Source organism: Athene noctua, chromosome 7 (assembly GCF_965140245.1).
Source record: "Athene noctua chromosome 7, bAthNoc1.hap1.1, whole genome shotgun sequence".
In the NCBI taxonomy this organism is placed as follows: domain Eukaryota; kingdom Metazoa; phylum Chordata; class Aves; order Strigiformes; family Strigidae; genus Athene; species Athene noctua.
The window spans coordinates 23,763,247-23,785,703 of record NC_134043.1 but is presented as its reverse complement, the minus strand read 5'-3'; the positions used below and the strand labels follow the sequence as shown (position 1 = coordinate 23,785,703).

The 22,457-nt window shown below is 38.8% G+C and overlaps 1 protein-coding gene across 5 annotated transcripts in view; it reads right to left on the bottom strand.

Moving 5' to 3' along the window:
* The window catches only part of RAPGEF4 (Rap guanine nucleotide exchange factor 4), a 157,340-nt gene that overhangs the window by 65,934 nt on the left and 68,949 nt on the right, over positions 1-22,457 (bottom strand). For all 5 annotated transcript variants that reach the window (XR_012633909.1, XM_074910253.1, XM_074910254.1 and 2 more), the window contains 2 exons: positions 16,994-17,066; positions 15,865-15,929 (listed from right to left, as the gene is read on the bottom strand). Coding sequence is in view for 4 of the 5 variants with exons in the window: in XM_074910253.1 (XP_074766354.1) it covers positions 15,865-15,929; positions 16,994-17,066 (138 nt within the window). In the remaining variant the exon portion in view is untranslated. The remainder of the gene's footprint in view (positions 1-15,864; positions 15,930-16,993; positions 17,067-22,457) is intronic.

Here is a 22,457-nt window from a genome sequence, read left to right as displayed (position 1 = left end):
TAGGCAGCAAATACTCGTTTTTAAGACCTGCCTCTCACCCATGCTATAAGTACACAGCAACTATTCAAAAGGCAAACTGAATAGAAGCTAAAGATTAATGAGTTTCTGAAGGATTTCACTTGTTTTGATAGCTTTATAACTTCTGCACACATCTCCCACCTCCAAGTTTCCCAGGAGACATGCCTCTAGATGAACAGGACTGCATGGGTTCTCCTATGCTTCAATTACACCCAGATGCCAGGACTGCCCTCTGACGACTAGGTGGTGAAATTCTAGTGACTTCATGCCAAACATAAGGGTGCCAAAACCCCTTGTGTGAATTAGGAGTTGAAATTGTGAACCTATTAAAATCAGTGGTAAAACTCTTGACTTTAGTATAGTCAAAACGCCACCCAAGTGAGGCAAGAGCACCACTGTCTCCTGGGCAATAGCAGTTTATGGATTGTGTGACCCCAGTCAGTCATACCACCTCTGAGTGTTTCAACCTCCCCATCTGTAAAACAGGGACGACAGTATCTACTCACATCTCTGACAAGTGACAAGAATGAGCAACTAGAAACACTGCTGAATGCTGCAATGGAACTCCTGGAAGTCTGGTGTCTACAAATTCATTCTGAGCATTTATAATGATTTTTAACACAGAAGGGAAAAGTAATCAGTGAGACAGGGCTAGAGGGCATTGAAGGTTACCTCCTGAATTCCCTAGGGAGGTCAGCAACAAGGTAAAGCCTCTGGCAAGCAGGGAAGAGAAGTTAATTTACACCCATTTTATGTCTCTTCTGGTGATTCTACATTCCTTCTCCAAGTTCAGGAGAGTAGATTGTGTGAATGTATATGAAATGAAGAAACACTGAAGGAGTGCAGCACATCTGCCTCAGATTCCAGCTGCCCTATTTACTCCTCATTCTTCTTCCTGTCATCGTCTTCAGAAATAAATTTTTGCTAAAAATGAAACTGAGAAGGAATAATCTAACAATATCCAGTGCAACACCTGTTATCCTACTTCAGAGGAAATTTTAAATGATCTATACTGATGTTTTCCATCTACATAGAATATATTTCCTAAAAAAGATAAATGGTTGTTTCTGTAGTATATTAAAGTAAACAGAAGAAAGAAATCCCACACTGATGGCTAGGCCAGAAAACATTTTTTAAAAAGCACAAACATTCTTCTTCCAGCCAAGTACTTCTTTACTTCAACAGCTTTAAGTCGCCCATCATAAACATAAAAACCATTCAAGCACTTCTGTTTAATTTACATATTTGTGCATCAGCGGAAAAGACAAGCATTCTGCTCTTGGCATATATCCACAAAACAATCTTCTTATCTTCCTTAAAACTTCTATTTCCCATGCTGTCTACAAAAAGCTTGTCAAAGTGGAGGGTGCTGATGTGCTAAACCTACTACCTTTCCTGTCTCATTCCAAGCCTCTCAGACTGTGCAATTTATCTATTGGGTGGTTTTCAAAATTGGATTGTAGTCTTGTTAGGGTAGTGCCCTTCTTCCTTGTGCTTCTGATGCAAGGTATAGCTCCCGTCCCTGACTGGGACGCATTAGCACCACCACAGCTCTGCTAACCGCAATGAACCTTCATGACCAGACAGATGGGACAAAACAGAGGGATCTGGTCATGAGGGACAGCATGCATCTTCTGAGGACAACCCATCAGCATCATTACCTCCTCCTGTTATGATGGTACATCATCATCTGATTCAATAATGGGCAAAGTCCAACAGCATAAATTCAGGGGGGAAATACAGGCTATGAAGAGTAAGGGCTTTTCTTTTTCTTTTACAGTAAAATCTAATTGTGATTTCACACATTTAACTAGCATGAAATGAAACTCATAACTGCTGTATTAGTTAATCAGGTAATTCCACGTTCTTCAGATACTTTAGTGGCAGTAACTGTATTGATTAAAAACATACAAAGGCACTTGGAATAAAATTATTAGATCTGATTAATATGCCCTGTTTTCCATATTAATTCTATAATGTAATGGAAATAATCAGTAAACAAAATAAAAACATTGAGTTAATGTGCATCTGTGTGAACCGTAGGCATTCCCCAAGAAAACAGTAAAATAATAATACTATTAATTCCTGCCAATATAAACTAAATACAATTAGCATTAGAAAATAGTAAATATTTCATATTTCAAATTTGCTGCTTCCCTCCTCCTAACTTCTTAAAGAGCCTAACTTGTTGCCATTTAAACCAGGCCTGTTCACATTTGTTCTTATTGTTTTGAATTTCAGCTCATCTTCCCTGATACCTAGTGACAGATAGACATTTATAAACATACTCTGAGATCTTCTATTGCTAAATGAAACTTTAATGAAACTTGAGAAAATAATCTCCACAAATTCACACAGAACACTGCAATAATTAACCCCAGACAGATACAGAGGTGAAATTACTCTACCTGATATTTTCCCTAGCTAACCACATCTCTTTACATCCCAATTCACCATAGTATATTTCTGAAAGAGATGACCTCTTTTTACCTCTCTCAGTATGGAGCCCAAGCTGTGTAAATTCTGTGATGTCTGGCTTTTAGGGATATCACAGAAACAGCCCTGTCCTTGTGAAATGGAAAAGTACCTATTGTATGTATTTTGTAATTTATCCCCTTCCTCCTATTTCTCTTTAATGTTGGTGCTAATTTTCACATCATCACTAAAAATATTGCTTCATCCAGCTGAAATTCTGTCCCTACTATCTGTCAACCACTCACCTCCTTTTTAAACATAATCTAAAAATCTTCTTTGGCTTAACTTTAAACATGATCTCAAATTCATCTTCAGTGACTCTTTGTGGGCTGTATAAAGGATAAAGACTGTTGAACTATGTTAATCAAACCACAGTGTGAAAATGTTTGCAGTTCCAGAGAAGTTTAATTACTGTAATCCAAACCAGTTTGACTGGAAATACTGAATATGCATAGAGTATTTCCAGCTAACTTCTGTTAAAAAAAACATCATTTCTGCAATAATGTAGGAATCTTCAGCTTCTCCATGATAGTTGGTCTAGGAGACTGTCTTGAGGAAAGGAAGATGCATCTTCCCCAGAGGAATTTCTGGTACAAGTGAAGTCCAATATTATTGCAGATTGCCCTGGGTCTGCCACAAGGTCACAAAGCACTTTCCAGGCAGCAATCCAAGTTCTCTATCCCAAACCTCACAGCAGAAAAGCCAGACAAAACACAACAGACAGCATTTCAAGAACACTGACTGTGACACTGAAGAAACCAAACAGACTAAATAGCATTCAGGAGCTCTAGCAAGGCAACCTCCTGGTTTTTTCTTCTCCCTCCTTTTCCCAGTTTGGACCAGTATACCAGGAAGACAAGAGAGCCATTCTAATACACAGGGCCAGGACTGCTGCGGAGCAGTGGCTATATATTTACAGGATAAGAAATGCCAGAAATCTTACTCTTACAGTTTTGTCAGCAAAGGTTTTTCCAACATTGCCCTGGAATGTGCAACAGCTAACACTGACACTCAGCAGAGTGTGAAATGAATCAGGGGAAACAAAAGAGGAAGGGGGGTGTTAGCCTCTTTTATCTTGCGGACCCCTATAGTTTTGCCAGTGAAGATGAGGAACCTTGTACTGCTAGTGACAATAGGCTTTTCTTAGGTTCATTTCCCAGACTCATTTGGAATAGCTGCCAGAACCCAGCAGTCTGCAGACCACAAGTTGAAAATCCCTAATCTAGACTGGCTCGGAACACAATTAAGACAACGCAAGAGGAGGGAGGGAGAGAGGAACAAATATTTGCCTGGATCTGTATGTGTATTACAGCAATAACATGAATACATCAGACAAATCTGTATTTAAACACAAGAGACTGAAATCACAGAGATTCATTTGTGATTTAGAGGTGAATTGCAATAGAACTGCAAGCTGGCCTAACAAAACAATCCCCTGCCAGTTGTCCCTCTGCTTCCCCTGCAGCTGACATGGGCTGGCAGAAATACCAGGTTTGGGGCAGGAGAGATTCTCAGTCCATAGCTGATAGACATGGTTGTGCTTTGTGTGGAGGTTAGACATTTAAGGCTGCAGACATTGCACAGCATCCTCAAACAGGACTGCTGTGGTCCATCCCCTCCTTGAATCCCCCACTCAGGTTCCACCCTGTTGCTTGTGCTGGCCCTGGCCAGGAAGCTAATTTTCATCCAAACCAGCAGAAAATTCAGCTCAAATAAAAGGTTTATGTGTTTCTGACAGTTCTGCTCCCTTACCACCAGGCAAGCAGGAGTGTCAGTGTGATAGAGGAGTGGGCATCCGTAGCTGGACGTAGAGAGAAAAGACGTTGGAGGGGGGACACAGTAGAAGACAGGTGCCCTACAATCCCAGTGCAGCTCACCGGAAGCTGCTGTGGAAGGGCAGCCACAGCCCTGCAGTTCTCCCAGGGCCCAAGTGTGCTCTGCTCTGGGAGCTGATGCTCCCATCACCTTCCTATTGCACAGCCACCCTCTCTCCTACCTCTGCTTCTCATGTAGCTGCTGGCCCTCATGTGGCTCTAAGGTGGGCTGGGTCAGAAAATGGGTTTGGGTGAAAAGTAACCATCTCAGCCTTTGTGCAAAAGGCTACAACGAAAGAGTGTCATGCGAGAAGATGCTTCTTTAGCCCCCTCAGATTCATGCATTTGAAATGAGCTACTTTAAAGAGTAAGGATGGACAAAGCAGTACTGGGAGGTTTACAAAGACTTATTCATAATTCTCCCCTGTCAACCTAGTAGCTCTTTCTCCATACGGTTCATATTTAAGGTTATTATACAAATTGTTTATATAATTTAATTTCCTATGATGAAAACAAGTGTGGCTGAGTAATCCTGTTTAGAAGCAGTGTAATAACTGGTATTGGAAGTATGATTTTCTTCTTTTTCATTTTTATTTTGGAACCTCAATTATGTATTCTTTTCATTTCTCTACTAGTCAACTCAGCTATGTGTATTTGTATTTCCTCACTAACTGCTATCTTTAATTTTAAGACAGCTGCATCACTGATGATAAAGCACACAAAGATCAAACATGTTCACAATCTTGTGCCAAGCTTTCTTTTAGAAGGAAATTTACAAAAAGAATAAATAATGAAAAGTCATAAATCTTTAAATACCTGAACAATATTTGCTACTTAAACATCACTGGAGATAATAGTCCTAATTACATTTTTGGCTCTATCATAGATATCTGACATTTTTGCCTCAGCAGTTCTAACTTGGAATGGCTCTAAATGAGCACCACAAACCAAACCTTGTTTTGGTAGTGGTGCTCTCTGCGTGGAGCCAGCACAACGGGCTCCTGGTTCTTGACTAGCTAACACAAAAAGAACAAAATCACTGGACAGCTTTTCCACACTATTTATCAACCTCTCAAATTTTTGCCATCTGTACACAGATGAAAAAAGATACTGCTAAATGACCAGATCAGACACACTGATTACTTCTTACTGACTCAGAACTATAACTGACTTTGTGGAACACTGATTTCCAGCATGCATTGTAGGATAGGCAGTCAAAACGCTCTGTGAGAGATGATACGAGTGACTAGAAGGAATCTGATTTTAAGATCTCTGATCCAATTTTTGGGCCAAACTTGAGAAAATAATGACAAGATTTAAAAAAAAAATCATTTTGTTGTTTCAAATATAAGCACCAAATGTGTTACTTGTATACACTTGACTTGTCTGAAGACATGAACCTTGAAATGGGCTATCTTTTTTTCTCAGTATAATCACCCACTCTTTCTGCCTTTCAACTGCAAGAGATAAATGGAGAATATGTGCATGCTTTTTATGGGTTGGGACAGAATCACACAGAAGACACAGCCAACAAGCAGGAGACATCAAATGTGATTCCACATTATGTATGATCAGACTGCCCTTGCCAGCACAGGTACGTAAGGCAGTATGTTGTTTCCCCAAACAACTAGAACTGACAGTGAAGCTCCTACTGAAAGAAGGTCCCCCACCTACTTCACAATATTGAATATTTTACAAATTCTAGTGTTTTCTAGGAATTTCTGTTATTTTTCCATTCTTTATTTTATTTATCTAAACTATAATAGCAACACTCATTCAGCTAGACAAGAGTAGTCAGAAAGGGAAAACCTCTTCAGCAAAATTGCCTTTCCCATGCTACCAAGCACCTCTGTAACCCTTTTGTGGGGAGAAGGTTAGTCAGGGAGGAGGTGAGTTCTTGCTTCATCTGCTACTCTGAAAAAGCCCAACAATGTGAGTTAGAACCCCTCCAAATTACAAGATTAATGGAGAAATATATGTCACTTAGTTTTTCATTTGTCTGTTGATTTCTGAACTTCTTACCCCACTCCCAGTGTCTCTTAGGATTATCACACCAAGTATCACAATAAGCTCCTGTAGGAGAACTCATTTGAAACATATAAACACATATGAATCCCATGCCTTACAATGTTCTGAGTAAACGAGCATCTTTTTGTCTGAGAGTCACTTCATCTTTTCTATGACTGCAAGGTCTTTGCAGCAGAGGCCTCCATCCTTCCTTTGCACCACAGCACCCAGCACTAACAAGAATTGCAAGGCTTTAGGATACACATAAATTGCAATAAAGGCTGACATAAAAATTAAGAAAAAAGCAAGAGAAGTGGAGAACACCAAAATAACAACTATAACTGCCTGAGATGACTCTTCATTCAGATAAATACTGTGAAGATCATACATACTAATGCTCAGATGTAAGTGTCATGGAACTGAAACCCCATATAGTTTAGCTCTAACACTGACTCAAGCATATGTATTGTTCTGCTGGTAACAGAGAAGATTTTTGTCTCTTTCCTGTACCTGTCATTCCTCATCTTTTCACTCCTCCCTCATGATAAAACCCACACTACACTGATTTGGATCTTGCATGTATTTTCACAATGACACAGAAAGTCATTGCAGCGCTTAAGGGAGGATACAGATGCAGACACACTTTTCCAAGCTTGGTTTTCCATTCCTGAGCACAGTGCAGTGGTTGCTTCTGGAATGTTTTGCAGCTGTGACAGGAAAGGGAGAGTCCATCTTCAGGTGCTGACAATTCAGTAGTGCTATGCTATTGGGCACTATTTCACTATTTTTCCCATTATTTATCTTCTCCCAAGATAAATGTGGCAATTTGTTTATATTTTAAACCACTTAAATATATTTAATCCTCTCTTGTTATTGCTCTTAGAAAATTAGAGTAAAATTTAAAGTAAGCATATTCCTTTAGCATCTGTAGATTAAAAAATTCTGCCCTCTTCTGCAAAAAGTTTAATTCATCTATTGGGAGAAGTCCTGCCTCCATCTCTTACCAATCTCACTATCACATTCTTAGAGCTATCCTTAGAACCACCACAATGAAAACTCCTCATTGTAGAAAGAAGGGACTATATTTTTTCCTACAAATTTATGGAAGGGGATCAAAGCCCAGGGATCCTTGAACGGGATCAAGTATGTACCGAAGAGAAATTAAGTTATTTTGACACATACACTGGTAAATACACAGCAACATGGACCAAGGACTCTGTTCTTTTCCTCAACAATGCTACTCATTTCTATATAGTAATAGACAAGTTGAGAATCACTAATTGCATCTGCAGGTTTCCTAATGGGAGAAATTCTGACTAGTTCTGTACTTGTCAGGTGGGTCCTCAGTTATATGGTTAGATGTAGTAGAAGAAATTGTTTCCAGTAGAAACTGACCTGAGGGTCCCCAGAATTCAGGGGACATAATGAAATCATGGGTCATAGATATTTCATAGATTATCAGGTAGCTGAATTGGATAGCAGAAGATGGGGTGGTGCAAGCTTTTTTTTGAGGTATCGCTGTCTACACTTGCATTTGGAAGGGAAGCCTATAGCTGTGTATCATCTCCATATAGCTGGAACTGGAAATAGTGATGTACCAAAACCTTCTCTGGTGGTTCTGCAACAATTTAGTTTATGCAAAGCCTACTTATGTAAGCCAGCAGACCTACTAACAATTTTGTTTACATTTATGAACTCTGATGACATATAAAGACCTTCACATTTTTCATGATGAAGTTCATTACTAACATATGAAAAATGTATTTTTCACAGACTCCTACTCATCTCACACTCCTGTCTTTGTTATCTCTCCTGCCATATGCTGTCACCGTGTGACTCACTGCCAGGGACTCTATGCACAGCCTCTGCACTAGCCAAATTGTTACAGGCTGTGATAGTGATTGAACCCTGAGCACTTCCACTTAGAGCAAAACGAAGAACTTGAACAGACCTCTAAGCAAATTACTTTCACATATGTGAAATTGGTGCCAAAATCTCAGAGCAGTCCTTAAAAGTAACTGGTATAGTTAGGACTGCATGAAGACATTATTTAGAAATATTTGCATATAGTGCTTTTATGCAACCACTCTAAAAACAGAAAATGAAAAAGAACTATTTTTTTAACCCTATGCCAACATTGTATAGGAGAACTGACTCTGGCACAGAGTGCAAGAGAAGATAGGAATTAATATCACATATCACTGGACAGTTCTATGAACCATCCACATAGAAAATCAGTTCTGTTTTCATTCACAGTTTTCATGTTGAACTATTTCAAACACCTTGTCATTGCACCTTGCTAGAACACTGCCTGCTTTCCTGCTCTCTCTCTCTTTTTATTCTTTTTTGTAGGTTCACTATTTCATGATCACGTGAAACATTTCCCTTAGCATTCTGCTAATGCTCTATCAAATTCCACATTTGACAATGTACTGAACATGTTAAAAGATAAGCTTTCTTCTCAGTCATCTGGGAAAAATAAATTGAAAAATAGGGAAATCAGAAGTAAAATTATTGTGTTTATTGCTAGAGTAGATAATGTGTGTGTGGGCTCTTCATAGCTGCATCTAGTGAATTGTAATGTCATCTTCCCAAATAGTATACTTTCAAATGCCCAGAGCTATACTTAAGTGCTTGAAAATTGAAATGTGAATATTCATTTGTCTGATAATGTTGAAAATTGCAATATTTTGAGAATCAACACCTAGATTATGTCCTTCTCTGTCAAATGAAAGATCTTTTCAATTTTATTAAATGCATTTAGAGTTGATAAAATAGAAAATAATGTTTTCACAATCACTTCAATTATTTAAATGTATAAAAATCAGCACAGCACCTAAGTATTATTGAAAATTCAGTAAAGGAATCTACATTTTATCATATCAAATTAATCAGGGAAGATGATGGATGGAAAGGTGACTTTCAGAGTAGTATTTCAGCACATCCTATAGGAGCTTTGCTATACAAAATACCTTCAAATAAATAACTTCCAATAAGCTTCTATTCTAGAGGATTTTAAGTCATTACAGATGTGAAAACCATAAAGGGGACGTTTCAGCTTGTAATCTTCAGAAACTCGAGCCATGTTTTTTTCGAATATTACTTCGTGCACTAGGGGGAGCTCCTGCAACTCTTTATCACAATACAAATGTGAAGACGATATGGCACATAATGAAAATAAAGCATGAGAGATTTCAGAAAAAAGACATATACTTCAGCCAATAGCATGAATGACTGTATGAATTTGCACAGCTTTATCTGCTTATATATTTTAGTTTCCTTAATACAAAGGAGATGAAGAAGTACCCCTTTTAAGGATGTCTGCTTTCAAATAAGAAGGCACAAATTTTTGTAGGTTTTAAAGTCATAGAGATTAACTTCTACAAAAAAAAGCTAGCATGGTTTTTGAGGTGAGATGCTGTTTTAATTGTGTCACAGGAAAAATATATGTGAGCAGGTAATCAAAGTCTGTACCATAATAAACACAAAGAATTGAAGTCCGTACCATAACAAACACAGATAAGAGGACTTCATTAACACTGCTCAGCCAGCCTCCATTCTTGAAATTCTCTACTTTTGAGCACTTAATTTTTCAGCCTTCCTTTCAAGCAGAATTTTTTTCGTGTTGTTTCTTGAGGATGTGGGATTCTTCTAGCAGACTGAAATATGGAGATTCCATTACGGAAAACAACATAAAACTTCAGCTTGGATCATTTGCAGAGTTAGGACTTTTTGACTATAAACTACTTGAATAAATAGAATAATTTTTATTAACCACAGATTTCTATTCTTCCTGTGGATCACTGCTATGCTTTCTTAGGTGTAGCATCCACAATTTGCAAAGGAGTTTAAGACATTCATTGATAGCAGAAAAAAACATTCAGTGCCACAGTCCATACGAGAATAGCAATTCATGCTCTCGACTGGTCTGTCATCTGTTCTTAGCCACATTTGTTCCTCTGTCTCTACAACTCATTTCTGCAGTGCCCTCTTCTTCAAAACTCTCAGGTATCTCATGTCTCCAGAGAATAATGGGCTATTTCTTCAGCCGTTTCCTACTTGGGCACCAGTAGAGGGTGTAAAAGCACAGGGGAGACAACTGTGGTTTCCAATCAGTATCTGGCTTTCTAATAATCAAAATGTTGCTCTAGCAACTAGAATGAGTGATTGCGAGAAAACCCACACTGTTAAGCGTTGACACAAGAATGCCCAAGCAGCCCCAGACCAAAGACAAACAGTGTGGGAATTCTGCACACACAAAGGTGCACGGCCTGTGTGCACAAGCTCGCAGTTAAACTGTAAAGACCCTCTAGTAAGCCAGTTTCAACTGAGATTTTTTAATGCTTAATAATACAGTTTATTTTGCAGAGGATTGATTGCAAATGGCACTCCTTACTGCCAGAACAAGCCCCAAATGTTGAGCTCCTACTCCAAAGGACAGGATTGCTAGTGTATCACTGGGAAAAGTTATTTAATATGTGCTATGTATTTTCCCCCAACCTCAATGTCAGAGAGGTTTGATCCATTTCAATTTAAAAATCAGCCAGAAACATACTCTCAGCATGGCAAATTCAGCTAGACAGTGGAAAAAGTGGCCAAATTGTAAGAACAGGATCTTGTAGTGGGAAGCATCATGCAACCCTGCTGCCAGCTCTGCTGGTAATATATGGAAACAGAACCACTACCTATTCTGTCTGCACGCTGGAACCCAACCTCCCCAGCATTCTAAGTACTCTTCTGTATCTTTTCCAAAAATGTATTTGAAATTATTATTGATTTTGTAATTTTGGCTTTAGGGTTATATTCATGTCACAGATCCGGCTATATCCAACTCCATCTCATGAGAATTTTGGAAACTAGAGCCACAGAGACTGGTACAGATATAACACTGACTGGTTAAAAAGACTTGAAGCTGTATTATTTTCCCTTACGCAAGACAGCTTTAAATTGACTTTGTTTCCATTCCCCAAAATATAGCTGAGAACAGTAGCATAATCTGTCTCAGTATTTTATGCTCAATTTAACTGCTATATTGCATTAAATGATGTGCAATAATGTAACCCTAAATGCAAATGAATTCGTGTTTGTTAAAAAAATAAAAATCTCTGCTGCCTTCTCCAAATAGAATACTTTTATAGATTTTAATGAACTAGGAAAACCAAACACCCCCATATGGTGAGAAATTTTCAAGGCATGTATTAAAAGAAAAATCTTATGTTACTCATCAAAAACTAATAGATGTGACAGGAGAAAAAAAAAAAGCTATGAAGATGAAACTCAAATAATTAGCAAATATGGAAAATCATCTATTACAGTGCTTGTAAAAGACAGCACAGGCTAAAAGAGAGAAACATGCATTTCATATTTCAAGAGTGGAATATATTAAATTTTATTTGAAGCAAATTATTTATAGTTATAAACTTCCTTAGAAAATTAACACAACATACACATCCCCTGAAATAAATGCATCATTATGATCAAAACTACTGAAGACATTATATCATAGAATGAATCATAGAATCATAGAATGGGTTGGAAGGGACCTTAAAGATCACCTAGTTCCAACCTCCTGCCATGGGCAGGGACACCTTCCACTAGCCCAGGTTGCTCAAAGCCCCGTCCAACCTGGCCTTGAACACTGCCAGGGAGGGGGCAGCCACAGCTGCTCTGGGAAACCTGTGCCAGGGCCTCACCACCCTCACAGGGAAGAATTTTTTCCTTCTATCTAACCTAAATCTACCCTCTTCAGTTTAAAACCATTATCCCTTGTTCTATCACCACACTCCCTGATGAAGAGTCCCTCCCCATCCTTCCTGTAGCCCCCTTTAAGTACTGGAAGGCTGCTGTAAGGTCTCCCTGGAGCCTTCTCTTCTCCAGGCTGAACAACCTCAACTCTCCCATTCTGTCCTCACAGGGGAGGTTCTCCAGCCTCTGATCATCTTTGTGGCCTCCTCTGGACCTGCTCGAGCAGGTCCATGTCCTTCTGATGTTGGGGGCCCCAGAGCTGCACACAGAACTGCAGATGGGGGTCACATGAGAGCGGAGTAGAGGGGGAGAATCCCCTCCCTCGACCTGCTGGCCACACTTCTCTTGATGCAGCCCAGGACATGGTTGGCTTTCTGGGCTGCGAGCACACATTGCTGGCTCATATTCAATTTTCCATCCACTAATATCGCCAAGACCTTCTCCTCAGGGCTGCTCTCAATCCACTCATCGCCCAGCCTGTATTTGTGCTTGGGATTGCCCCAACCCATGTGCAGGACCTTGCACTTGGCCTTGTTGAACTTCATGAGGTTTGCACGGGCCCAACTCTCCAGCCTGTCCGGGTCCCTCTGGATGGCATCTCTGTTCCTTCCAGCGTGTTGGCCACACCACACAGCTTGGTGTCACTGGGAAACTTGCTGAGGGTGCACTCAGTCCCACTGCCCATGTCACCATCAAAGATGTTAAACAGCGCTGGCCCCAACACCCACCCCTGAGGAATGCCACTCGTCACTGCTCTCCACTTGGACATCGAGTCGTTGACCTCAACTGTTTGAGTGCGACCATCCAGCCCCTTCCTTATCCACCAAGTGGTCCAACCATCAATTCCACATCTCTCCAATTTAGAGACAAGGATGTCACGCAGGACAGTGTCAAATGCTTTGCATAAGTCCATGTAGATGACATCAGATGCTCTTCCCTTATCTACCAATGCTGTAACCCCATCATAGAAGGCCACCAAATTTGTCATGCATGATTTGCCCTTAGTGAACCCATGCTGGCTGTCACCAATCACCTTATTTTCCATGTGCCCTAGCATAGTTTCCAGGGGGATCTGCTCCATGATCTTGCCAGGCACAAAGGTGAGACTGACTGGCCCTGTAGTTCCCTGGGTCTTCTTTATTTCCCTTTTTAAAAATGGGAGTTATGTTATCCCTTTTCCAGTCAGCAGGAACTTCACCAGACTGCCATGACTTCTAAAGCACGGTGGATATTGGCCTGGCCACTTCATCCACCCGTTCTCTCAGGATCTGCAAAAGTATCTCATCAGGGCCCATGGACTTGTGCACCTTCAGGCTCCTTAGGTGTTCTTGAACCTGATCTCCTACAGTGGGCCATTCTTCATTCCCCAGTCCCCAGCTTTGCATTCTGTCTTGGGTGGTGTGGCTGGAGCACTTGCCAGTGAAGACTGAGGCAAAAAAGTCGTTGAGTACCTCAACCTTCTCCATAACCCAGGTGACCAAGTCTCCCTTTTCCTTCTTAGCATAAGCAACATAAGCAGATTATGTTATTTCCTTGTCTAAGACTGTAATCTTTGCTTACCATATGAAAGATATTGAGGAACTTTCTGAACACTCAGAAAGTTCCTCACATAGTCTTTTTCTGGACATTACAGAGTAGCCTACAGGCCTCTATGAGCTGTATTTGCTGCCATTCTCAAAGGCATCATTCTGGCAATCTAAAGTGTTCTAAAGATGTCCTGCAAACACCTCCCTTTCCCTCCATGAATGCCCTTCCCTGACACAGTAGCCATTTTGACAGTCATGTATCACCCTAAAATAAGCAAAATATATAACATCTACAAACACAGAGCTGTTTTCTGGTATCCTGTTACTTTGTGTTTCAAACAGCTGCCAACAGTTCTGGGAATTTGGCCCTGAATGATCCCTGATCATTCAAAAGCGACTGCAGGGCATGAAGATTGACATGTTGTATAAGCCCTATAACAGTTGTACAGCTTAAAATTGCAGGAATGAAGCTTGCAGGAAGCAAATAAAATACTTGGGTATTTATCTCTGCTGCATTTAACTTTCACTTAACATAATTAAAGAGAACTGTGGCCATATGGCAAAAACACAGAACTAGGATTCATGAACCATTTCTATGCTGTGTAGGTTCTTCTGCCACATTTGTCATGGGACTGGCTGAGCTCTTCCAGGATGAAATAAGGTGACAGGCATCTGTCACATATTGACTCTCTCAGCTTTTCTCCACAGAAGTGTGGGAGGGAGAAGGATGGCTGTTTTACACATGTGTCTTGGAAAGGAAGTTAATAAGGTTTGCAAAGGACCTTTTTTCTGTAAAATTCATTGAACAGTTTGAGTCTGCCCCAGCCAAATTCTGTCTCCTACCCAGGTGAACATTACTTTGTGCAGGAAGAGTCCTGTTATGCTAGAAAAGCCCAGTTATTGGCAGCAGCATTAATTACTAAATTTTGCTCAGTTTCTAAACTACTTTGCACCTGAAAGTGTATACCACCCTTAGCTGAGCATTACTGCCCATTACGAGGGGGATATCACTTTTTAAGTAAGACATATGTTTTTACCTTGTTACCTCTGTTACCTCTATCTGCTTCAGAAAATACAACATCTTTTAGTTTGGATTCTATGCCTGGTGCTTTCATTGAGAGGTCAAGGAAGACCCCTGATCTGGCTTAACTCCAAGTATAGCATTGAAATGGCCAACATCTTAGAGAAGCACTAAGACTTAACTCATAACTGTTTCTAAAATGCTTACAGAATGAAAGGTGCTATCTGAGTATCTAACAATTATTACTCGGTGCCTGGAAAAATGTTTATTTTCCTACAGGATAAGGCTGTGTCAGGAAGTGGTATAGCATTAGTGAATAAGACTTCAGAAGAAGGAACTGCATACTGTTACATTTATACATTTAAGAAAGGCTGAATGTGACAATTAAGAAAGGTCAGTACCCTTGAGGAAGCAGGACAGACAGACAGGGAGAGGGGGAAGTAGTTACTTTCGCATTAAGGAAACACACTAAAATATTCATTGTCTTTATCTGCTGTCAAGAGATGTTTTTTGTGTAACAAAAATACCTTTAACCTTTTAAAGACATCACAGAAATGCATCCAATTAAACTGCTATGTCCAGAAAGAAAGCATCCAAGCATCTGTTTATTATTGTAACTTTTCTACTCCTGCCATAAAAAAATTCTAAAAGTTACTAATCTTTAAAGCAATGCATGATACTGTTTCTTCTCACTATTATAATTACTTTAAAACCAGTGTAGAAATATTCATGAGTTCTTTCATGTGGGTCCTCATCTGGCGAGACTGAAGGCACAGAACTGTTTTACAAAGGAGAACTGGTATGTAAAGCTCCTCTCTGAACACAAGAGAAAATTCACCCTGAGCAAAGGGCTAGAACAATGCCTATGCATGAGTTAAGACTCAGTTAAGCCTTAAAATAGGATTTAATTATGACTTTTATGATCCATTGGCTATGCAATTGTCTTGTCACAGTGCTGCTTTTCTTCTTTACACTCCACACCTTCCCAACAAAGACAGGACAACCAGATTGTAACACAAACTTTGGCAGCAGTATGCGCTTTCTAGCAATTTTGATCCTGAACCAGTTGCTTTCTCCAGTTATATGATACACGTTTAAAGCATCCTTATAATTTATATACTGTACTCACATGCATCAACTATATGCTTTGCATTTGCACCTGCTTCTTTTCAATTTAATACTGTACTTTTGCATTTTTTGTTACAAAATTCCTCCCCCCACCAGTCAGAAAACAAAGGTGAAACTAGGTGTGATTTACCTTATTACAATTTTTAGAAACTTGGCAAAGAGCACTGCTTGACATACTGTCCTTATCTGGCATTCCTAAAAAAAGAATACAGAAAATAAATACATAGTGTACATTCCTTAAGTAACAGTGGAGATATTGATCAATAGAACTGGGAATTGGAGGGTTCAATAGTTTGATAACATGCACATTAATCTATTATTTTTTTAAGAGCAAAACAGATTTATTCAGACAGAACTCTTCTGAACACAAAAAAGACAAAAAGCTAAGTTGTATAAATACTATAAACAGCTGTTAAACAGTACTTTCTCCCAGATTAATATCTGAAGTAGGTATAGAGGAATTATTTATATTTTTTCATTTAATACTGTCTCTGTTTTAGTACCTGGAAGTCAAATGTGACATTGAGTTTGCACTAACTAGCATTGCTGTACTATGCCATGCTATGCTATGCTATGCTATGGTTTCACAAATTGAACATATTGAACACATAACATATGGGACAAAATTTGCAGATGACATTTCTAGTCATCAGATATTGTCCTGGTTGTCATCTAAATAATCCTCTGGCAAAGAAACAGAACTACCTCGATTTACAGAAATTGTGAGTTCCAAAGGCTGCCCTTGTATTCATGTTTAGAGCACTATCTCACAGTTTGACAGGTTCTCATGAGGCAGAGACATACCTGAACTTATTCAGTTATGTAACTAAGGTCAGACAGTAGCACGGATACTGCAGGCTGCCCAAGCACTAACCTAGGCTCCCAAGCAAGTTGTGTAGCCCATCCTAACTAAAAAAGTACACCAGTTTATTATATTTATTTTACTAGCTCATGGTCATGTTCCATGGAATTCATGTAACACCTATAACCAGTTATATGTTATGCAACATCATACAGTATGCTTCAGTTAACAGGCCTGGCTCATAGTGCAGATTTGTGTACAGCTCTGTGTACGCTTGATACAGTTGGGAATGCAGTTAGGCAAGTTCCCAAGTACTTCCTACTATATGCAGTATTAATACAGTCGTAATACAGAATTGAATTTAACATTTAAATTCCAGCACCCAAACCCAAAAGACTTTCATCTTTCCCTTTCTTCTCTTCTCTCTAACATCCAATGTCTATTTTCTCATACTTACTGTCATTGTTGGAGCCAGTTTCCATAACACCATAAGGAGGAGTGAGAAGTCCAGACATATGCTGTCGATATTTCTGAAAGACAGCAATGGCACATTCAGTCAGTTACAGATGTGTAAAGCTGTCCAATGGATATGTGGTATTTACGCTTGTGTGTCTGCTGCCTTGTGCTTCACAGGCACACTACCAGTATGAGGCAGGCAGACCTGACTTTACTCTTACAAGGCCTCCTTCTTTGACTGGAGCACACTGCCTTTATCTTACCAAAAGTGCTAAACCAGTTCTTTCCTTCATCTTCCCCAAAGCATGACTTTGAGAGTTCTAATAAATCAGTATTGTACTTAGTTGTATGATTTTCCATAAAGGCTGTTTTAAAGCTCGTTTGAAATTACTCAGCTGAACTCAAGCTAGAAAGGTACTTTATTGTTGGAATGGAGACAAGGCTGTTAACTAAGGATTCATGATAATCATGTACCACTCCAATTTTGGTGTCAGATTTGAAATATTTCAAAAGATTTAGTGTAAAAACTCTAAACATCTAATTCCAACACACTAAGTTTAGTTTCCAGAAACTGCAAGGTTATGAAACACACAAACTCAGCACCTGATGTTATGTATACACACACACAAAAACTGTATTATCAGATGAAACTTTGTAACTGTAAAAATAATGTCCCTTGTACCACTGTAAACTACATAATTGTAACTGATGTCAGTAACTGGTATTTTTCTTCAGAATGCTGGTGACATGATCAATAAGGTTCAAAGCTCTGTCTAGGGCTTAAGAAATTCATAGAATCTAAAAAATAACATCAAAGGAAAAGAATGTCCTTTTATCAAATACAAATCCTTCAATAAATAAGTAACATATTTTTAGTTTCAATCATACTATATTACAGTAATGCTTAAGGGTAAACAATTATCATTCACTTTTGGAACTGTCAGAAAACAAGCTTGTGCAACAGGGATGCTGATGATCAGCGTAAATAAAATGTGTCATGCAGTCCTTTGGGTGTGCAGTGAGCTGAACATGAACAACCAACCAGCTGAAATTCATGTAGGTTTCAACTAAGCACACATAATAACTGAGACAGAAAATTTCCCTCATAGTACAATTTTAATTTAAAAGTTTTCTTTGCTCTATAGAGCTGTTTGCATGTATTCACTTTTAAAATGCTGTCAGTTGAATTTTAATAGATGCTTGAATTATCCTTTTAACATTTCTTCTTCTTGGAAATGGATATGAAAATATCATCAATTCTACTACTAAAGACTTAATGTCTTGCATTCTAAATAATAACAAAAGCTACAAAGATTACATTAATCTTAATAATCCAATCCTATTTTTAGACAAGCTATTACATCCTAAAGCTTAGTAACATATTCTTTAAATCTCACTCATAATCCATCTGAAAACTCATCGGAGCAAAACTATGTTATGTCCCTGTTCAGTCACACAAAATAAATGCTACTTCATTTGAAGATTAAACTCTCCCACTTTTTTTTCCAAACTGTTCTCTTTACCATACTCTGCATGCAGTCCTGTGCCTGGAACTTAGTGGGAGGAAGAACATCAGAAGTAATTATTTCCTCAGTTCAACTAGTAAATCACACACATAGAACAAGGGAAAAATTAATTTTGGTTGGCCAAGTGAAAAAAAGGAAAGCACGTCACAAGGGGTTGAAATAACATTTTATTCAAACAGTAGATGAACGTTTTGTTCTACCTTCTACTGAATCTGGTCTTAAAATGTGATTTAGAAATGGAAAATTGAAATGTTTCATTTAGGATATGATAAAACCAAATTTTATCCAGTTGTTTTCTTTTGTTCTTCCTTATCATTCAGATGATATTCATTTCTTTGTTCTGTTTTTCCCAAAATAGCATTTTCCCAGAAATACATTGTTAGTCCACATTTAAGCCACCTTGATAAGGAACTTGAATTGTAGGAAGACAGTAATTTTTTATTTCCTATACCATGTCCACAGTCATCATACACTGTATGGCAGGTTCCCTTCTGATTAATTCTGTAATATTTTTCCTAATTATTGTTCTCATGAAAGGAAACACAGATCACACCATATAATTTCCAAAAGATCTGGGGGCCTATCTTAACCTACAAGTAGAATAAGCCAGAGTTGTATATAACACTTTAAAAGAGAGACCTAATCCCATTCAGCTCCACTTCATGCTCAGGATGACAAAGCTCACCAGGAACAAAAGTACAGACTGTCAAGAACTTCAACTCTGTCATCCTCTACATGAAGGTCCTACCCTGTCATGTTTGATACAGCAAGCACAGTGAGCAGTGTTGCCTGTGAAGGAGTTCAGGCAGCATTACCAGAAGAGGCACTAATTCAAGACATGCCCTCAGAAAGCTCCGTTGTTTAGACTCCTCCAGGGCATCTCTACATAAATTAACTACCTTCTATATCTGGGTATCTGGAGGGAAGGCTGATATGACTGCCTACATATGGTTTCCTATGAAGATACCTTGGTGGGGTGTGGGTTGACATAGGAAATATAATTTACACCTACAACTATGTCACTTCAAAAGCCAAACTAAATGTCAAGGGACACTTATTTGTCAAGAAGTCAGGGAAATACTCTTTGCTGAGAAACCAAAGTATGCAAAGAAAGATGTAAATAACTGCATAAAGATTCACAGTATCAGATGGAATAATGAAGTTCCAGGCATGAGATCTCTGAAAGCCGAGATAATGAGGAAAACACAATACTGACTGTGAGACCTATCTTGTTACCGTAATGTCTGTAAATGAAAAGAAAATGCAATAACTTAAATTGTACTGGTAGGTGGCATTTAAAATCATCCTGAAGATTAACAGACTAAATATTTACAAAAGGCTTTTGAAAATGTATTCCACTGGTGGTATGAACTCTGGAGAGGCTTTTCTTATGAAAGACAGCAACAGTTATCAAATCATCATAAGCTTGTTTATTACCAGAAGTCTTCCAGTTCTGTAAATCCAACATGACAGCAGGTTTTAAAACTACCCTCAGTGACCTATTCACTTTATCTTCAGATTTCTACCAATTTATACACCCTATCATGCAACAGCTTAAAGATCAGACTCTCCCTGCATCTAATCTGACAGTACGAGTAATAAAGACAGTATTTTTTCTTCCAGTTACTGACTGCCTTATATCCATGCAGTGGTGAAAATTAACACGACCTTTTCAGTCACTGCTATTGCCTAAAGCACAGAACAGCACTGACAAGGAACTGTTGGGGATGGGAGAAAAGGAAGAAAGAATCACACGCCTTACTGGGGAGGTGCTGTGGGTAAATTTTCATACCAATAGTTTGTAAGGCCGTTCATTGTCCGGCTTTTGAGATTGCTTCGCACGCTCTTATTTAGACTTTATTTGCAGTTAGCAGTTAGTGCAGGGGTTTTACTGCAATAGAATTTCTTCTACTCCGTGAACATACTTTAGAGAGGCAATTACTATAATTCTGATGCAAGCTATCTCTAAATTCCTTACAGATTTTTCTAGCATATATAACATATATAAAATATGTCTTTTTAGTTAGTCCCTTTTCTTCTGCTCCAAGTACTGAAAAGCTAATACCTGTTTAAAGGGAAAGAAGGAGCAAAAAAAGAGATCTATACAATACAAACACTCCAATACAAGCAAGGTAGATGTGAATAAAATAGATGAGCCTTTGTTTTCCATATGCATTGCATAGCAAAACCACAGCACTCTAATTAAAAAGACTTATAGTTGATAAAGGGAAGACCTCCTGGGTATAAAGATTTGAACACAGGTACCACACCAGATACTCCCCCAAGCACAGCAGTTCTCCAGTCAGCAAAGAGTATCTGATGGGCTGTGTAATAAGGACCCAGGTAGTGATGGTCTGTAGCACTGGGAAGTCAAGTCAGGCTTCTGATGCATCCCCATTCCCATGAACCTACATGTGGCCAGACAGTAGGAAGTGAGTGTCTTGTAACACTGGAGAAGGTTTTATAGACTACAACAGGTGCTTGGTTGAATACATGATCTCTCTCTTCTTCTCTTTCTCCCTCACTCACGTTCTCAATCCACAGTGTCACTTTTGACCAGATGCACTTCTGCTGCCTACCATTGGCAGCAGAGAAGGTGACAAGGCAGAGCCTCCGTTACTTGCAGACTTGGGAGTAACACAAAAAACTTAATTTTGATTGTAGAAATTCTAGGTCAAACATCAAGGTGCCCTTTCCACAGACATTTTTCAAAACCCTGTGTAACTATTTTATTAGATACTGTTATTTTGACTGTTACCCAAGTTCTGCAATCCTCCTGTACTAGCTGTCCATACTCGTGCAATGGTTTCTCTTGGGGAATATATGCTGTAGCTTGACAATGTGGTTCAGCTTCTCTATTTTCTTTTAACAATAAATAATTGATCACTGATGTTCTCAGTACAGCTCTGTTCTTCCTCTAAGTTGGCTGTGCCAGTCATATAATTTTGGCAATGAACCACCTCCCCTGTGAGCATTACTCACAAGGGTGCGTCACTCCCATGGTCCATTGTTTCTTCTCTTTTCTCCAGAACAATAAGTAGGGATGTGAAAGAGCCCCTGAAGATCTCTGGACCCTCTTTTTACTCACTAACTCAAGCAGAGATTGCTGTCTCAAAGTCTAGACCTTTGCCTTTAGATCCGATGCTCCAAAGAATGCTCTTCACTGAACTAACTGACAGTTAAAATCTCATGTCATCTGTCTGCTATCTGTTAGTGTTTTCCACTAAAATGTGTCTAATGTTCTTACAGAATTTAACAAAAAAGCCTAACTGATAATCATATTCATAGTTGTTTTTTACCCAAATCTTGTTACAAAGGGGAAACCAAACAACACACTTGCTATTGCCCAATAGCATGTGCTGAGACCCACAGAAGATTCTGGTATAAATCTGATTGCAGATACTGCCTTCTTAGTATGTTTACAAATTAGTAAGTGCATTTCTTCTAAGCAAGCTCAATCAGAAAATTTCCATACATTTCAGGTCAATGACACTTAACTGGGTATCACAGAAAGGAGCTGACCATGGCTGTTTATCACTGTATCAATCATTGCTTGAAGCTGGTGCTACACTCTAGAACACCAATTACCCTGCTTTTTACTAAATACTTGCCTTTGTCATTCACAGAATATATATATTCACTGTCACTCACAGTATAGGTAAGAGAACAGAACTGAGATATTTCTAAAGGGAAGTATGAAGACAAATTAGGAAAAAATAATGCTACAATAGTGAAAATGTATCTTTATGTATTGTGGAAAAATAGAAAATAAACCATGTGAAGATGTTACCACAACTTACTGAACAGAGACTGTTTTGTATGTCAGTCTATCAACTCATTAAAATGAGATAGACAAAGCCTGAAATAGCAGAAGTGAAGTACCATTTAGTCATATTTAGATAAAATAAATACAGGAAATGCCTGTACTGAAATTGCTGA